Raw genomic sequence first — 4,624 nt, 5'->3', positions numbered from 1 at the left:
GCCCCGGGACGGGGCGCCCCAAACACCCCTGCAGACTCTAGATTCGGGCCTAAGGTCGGCTTCAGACTCCGGACCCCAGGGCCGAAGGGAAGGAACGCGTGCTGTCTCACGCTGCGGAGCCCACAGACGATGAGCACGACGGGAAGCGTCTCTAACGCCGAGCTTCGAGTTCAGCTTTGTATTTAGAGCCTGGGTTTACTTTGAACCACCACGGTGGGAAGTGTCCTAACCTGGCTCGTGCCTCAGTGCTCTACCGTGTCCGACCGGGCGAACTACAGTGAGGCAGGCCCAGCACAGCTCCTCCTGGAAGTCAGGGCGCGGCCTGGGGAGGACACCCGGCCAGGCCTCTGCAGCCCCTCCTGACGGAGCCCCCACTTCCACGCCCCTGGATCTGGGCTGCCCACAAGTGACTGCTGAGCGGCCTCTAGGCCAGGAGACCCCACGTTTCCAGACAGACCGTGCTGAGGGCGCATCAAGTCACGGGAAGCCAGCACGGGGGCACCACCGGGCAGCAGTCAAGGCCTCCCATGAGGCCCACCTGATACGGCTGAGCACGGCTGTGCACGGAGCTGCAGGAGAAGGGGTGCGGCATGGCCATTCCCTGGAGGTGATTTCTCACTTTCCCTCTCACTGTCTCTCTCTCTCCAACAAGTGCACACCCCCTAAGGCAGAAACCTCTTTTTATAAAAAAAAGAAAAGAAAAGAAAGAAAGGAAAAGAAAGAGACCCAGCACAAGTGCCTGTGTGTCTCTCTCCCCTAAGTTGTCTCTCCTCCCTAGAAACAGAGAAAGGGAGTGGGAAGAGAGAGGGGAGGGCCGCGGGAGGGTCTGGGTGCCAGGCAGGTGTGGACACTTCCAGGATAGCCCAGGCTGCAGGGTGGCCAGCACAGCCGAGCTGCTCGGGGCCCTGCCTGGCCCTGCCTGGACCTGGCCAGCACAGATGTGGCAGCTCCAGAGGGCCGGCTCCTGACTGGGCACAGTCTTCACCGTCCCTCCAGGCACCTACGGCCACCTGGTGCCCCAAGCCTGGAGCTTCTGCGCGGACCGGGGTGGGGAGCGGGCATCCTCTGTCTGTGCAGGGGCCCTGGGTAAGTAGTCGGGACCTCGGCGGGGCGCCACCAGCAGAGGCCTGGCTGGCTTCTAAATTTCCCACAACCACCCGCTCCAGGTGGGACGCAGCTCGGGAGGCCCTAGTCCCCGGAGGCATAGAGGGCGCTCGGGTCACTAGGTCACAGCGTTGACAGGGACTGTTTGCTGGAAGCTGCCTGCAAGCAGGAAGCACTTCCGTCCCACCTGTGCAAACAGCCTGCCTGCCGGTCTACGGGAGCCGATGCAAGCTGGTCTGCGGCTTTTCTGCCTCCGTCTGTCTGCAGCACGCCTGAACCCTGAGTACACAACCCCTGTAAGGCCCCTGAGCCAGGGCCCACACTTGGCAGTACGGGCGCCTCAGGGTGCTGGCATGACCAACCGGAGCTCTCTGACTCTGCGTGGGCCTTGGGTTCTCCTGGTCTGTCTCCTGCAAGACCATGACAAGGGCACTGGCCTTGTGGTCACCACACCCACCCCTCACACCGGTGAGGAGCTGCTAGCTGGCCTGCCTCCTTTCCTGGGCTGGACGGGCCTCTGAGGAGCCACGGGCAGGCAGGCCCGGTGGCCGGTGGGCACAGGCGTCGAGGCCACACGGACAGCTGTACACCCGATCCTGGCCCCAGGGCTTGGAACGCACAGGCTGGGGGATGGGCAGTGGAGGGCAGGGACTGCAGCGTGGCTGCGTCCCTCTCCCAGACCAGAAGGAAAGGCACGTGGAGGTGCAGATGCAGGAGCCTGCAGCCAGGTGCAAACACTCCCCTGGAAGACGCTGGAGAAGCACCGGCAGGTGATGCAGTGATTCCACGCTGGACTCCCGCCTGGCCAGGTGGTTTAAGTGCTGGACCTGGCAGCCTGCTTTCTCACGTCTCTGTCTCTCTCTAGTAAGCACGTCTGCCTCATAGCAATTTTTAAAAAAGTAATAGTGATAAATAAAGTTAAATAATTTTTTTGGAGAGGTTTTTGCTATAGGCCGCATGTGCTTGCCAGAGAGAGACAGAGAGACAGAAAGGAAGAAATCACCCACCAGGGGGGATGGTCACGCCGCAATCCCTTCCCCTCCATTCTCCTCTCGGGATCTTGGGCACGCACACGCGCCCAGCGTGAGTTTAAGCAACTGGGTCTGGGACTCGAACCACGGTCAACTACATGGGAGTCTAGTGACATAGCCATTATACCAGCTGCTGGTCCCAAATAACTAATTCTTAAAAGAAAAAAGAAACGAAACTGGTGAAAAAGGGTCAGCAGGTGGCGTGGTGGCTAAGGTGCTGGGCCCCCACATGGCTGACTGCGGTTTGAGTCCTAGACCTGGCACCTTGAAAATCCCACGGGGCGGGTGTGTGTGCATGCCCAAAATCCCAGGAGAACGGACGGAGATGGGACTAAGCCGCGGTCATCCCCCCAGGGGGCGATTCTCACCCCCCCACTATCTCTGTCTCTCCCCAGCAAGCGTACGTTCACTGTGGGAAAACCAAGGGACACATTAAAGCCCGGCATTCAGGTTGGAAACCGTGACAGGACACAGCAGGGTCTGCGCACGAGGACAGGAAAGGGACAGCGCAGCCTCGGACCACGTCTCTGCCCCAGGAGCAAACTTCTGACCCAGCAAATCTGGGTGGACGGCCACGCCCCCGCCCCCCTGCTGGTGCCGATGGCCCATCACCCATCACCCATCACCTACCGAGGGCCAGCCGCTCCAGGCGCTTGCCGTGCTCCGGCGGGATGGCGTACCTGCAGGAGAAGGGGCAGGTGAGAGCGGGGTCAGGTCGGCACAGAGCAGAGCGCCACTGCATCCCGGCCAGACGCGCGAGGGACGGCAGCGGGCAGGGGCAGGGCTGCCGGGACCGAGGGAGGGCGGGGACGGTACCCTGGATCCCAGGAGGACACGAACACATTCAATTTAAGTGGCCTGAAACCCCGAGGCCAGAGAGGCGAGAAGCACAGAAGCGCTGGACGGGAACTGCCAGGGTCCCGCGCCCAGCACGGGGAGAGCCGTCCCCCCGACTGCCAGCGCCAGCTCATGCGTCTTCTGCGCCCCGCCAGGAGCCAGCAGGGAAAAAGCAGCTTCGGGGACGCGAGGAAGCCCGTTTGTCACCCACTTCCTAAGCCTCATTTTTACACATCGTGTGACTGGGAGATTACCGAGCTCCGCGTCAGTGAGGGAAAGGGAGCGTTAGCAGACACGTGGGGGTGACATCGCACGGGCACTGCGCGGCGCGGAAGCTGGCGCCATGGGGGCCTGGGCTATTTCCAGCCGGCCAGGACAGAGAAGCCGCAGCCGCCGCGCTACACCAGGCTCGCCCAGCCCAGCCAAGGACGCGGGCGAATGAAAGCGTCGCTTTCTAGGTGTTTCCAGGGAGCGGAACATTCTGGGTTTGGGTCCTGAGCTGCAGCAGAGTGGCGGCTGGTCATCCACGCAGAGGAGGGGCAAGGTGGTCACGGCCCCCTCCACAGAGGGGCTGGTAAAGTGAGGTCCCCGACCAAGGCCATCCTGCCCAGGGACACTGGAGTATCTGGGGACATCTCGGTTCTCACGACCAGGATGCCCCAGAGACCGAGCTGGTCCCCGGGAGGGACCCGATTGACTCAAAGCATCACTGCGGCTGTCATTCTAGAACACACCGAGTCTCGGAGGACACAGCCTGGCCTCTGCGTGCCGGGAGATGGCCCAGCTGGGAGTCCATTACCTCGACGGCTGTTATTTATTTATTTTTTTTTTGAAGAGGTTTTTGCTATAAGGTGCGTGCGCTCGCCAGACAGACAGAGAGAGACAGAAAGCGAGAAATCACCCTCCCGGGGGGGATGGCCACGCCGCAATCCCTTCTCCATTCTCCTCTCGGGATCTTGGGCACGCACACACACGTGCTCAGCGTGAGTTTAAGCCTCCGGGCCCAGGACTCGACCCGCGGTCGACTACGTGGGAGTCCAGCGACATAGCCATTACCCCAACTGCTGCTCCCAGTTTTCTTACTGAACTGTAAGGTCGTGGGGACGTCGCGGCGTAGTCTTCTGTTGTCCTATACGAAAGCGTGGCGTGACCTTCCCCACGACCCCGTGGGAAGGAGTGGGGTGGGAGAGGCGAGGTTGTAGTCTCTGATCTAACCCGGGACAGACGACCCCAACCGAGGGACGCGGCACCTCCCCCTGTGGTCCTCAGAGGGTGTCCGCAGTCTGCTCCCAGCTGAGAGGACTCGCTTTCACACGGCCTTTGCCGGCCCATGTGAAGGTGACGGGAGTCCGCCTCCACCCAGAGCAGCTGTGCGGGTCTCAGCCCGCACCGGGCAGCGGCCGCTGGCCTGGTGGGGAACTGGCCAGCTCCGAGGCGGTGAGGATTAATGCAGTACGGGCGGCAGTGCTGCTTTCACTTAATTACCGCCCGTAATTGGGAGCTGTAAAGATAAGATTAATCGAATCTGGTGGGTGTTAACACTTTCATACGTTGGAGCGGGGCTCCTGTTATCAGGAAGCGCAGGCGGCAGGATGCCGGCCGAGTGTGAGGAGGGGCTGCCCCCGGGGGAGGGACCGCGAGATCATGCCCCA

The 4,624-nt window shown here is 61.7% G+C and overlaps 1 protein-coding gene across 1 annotated transcript in view; it reads right to left on the bottom strand.

The window, feature by feature from the left end:
* Positions 1-4,624, bottom strand: part of KDM4B (lysine demethylase 4B) — a gene marked incomplete in the record, with an annotated part of 67,186 nt that overhangs the window by 43,028 nt on the left and 19,534 nt on the right. Inside the window, 1 exon segment of the mRNA XM_027769581.1 lies at positions 2,766-2,815. Coding sequence (XP_027625382.1) covers positions 2,766-2,815 — 50 coding nt within the window.

This window comes from Tupaia chinensis, unplaced genomic scaffold (genome assembly GCF_000334495.1).
Source record: "Tupaia chinensis unplaced genomic scaffold, TupChi_1.0 Scaffold149964_2, whole genome shotgun sequence".
NCBI lineage: Eukaryota > Metazoa > Chordata > Mammalia > Scandentia > Tupaiidae > Tupaia > Tupaia belangeri.
Note: the sequence above shows the minus strand (reverse complement) of the source record. Positions and strands in the feature narration are given on the sequence as shown.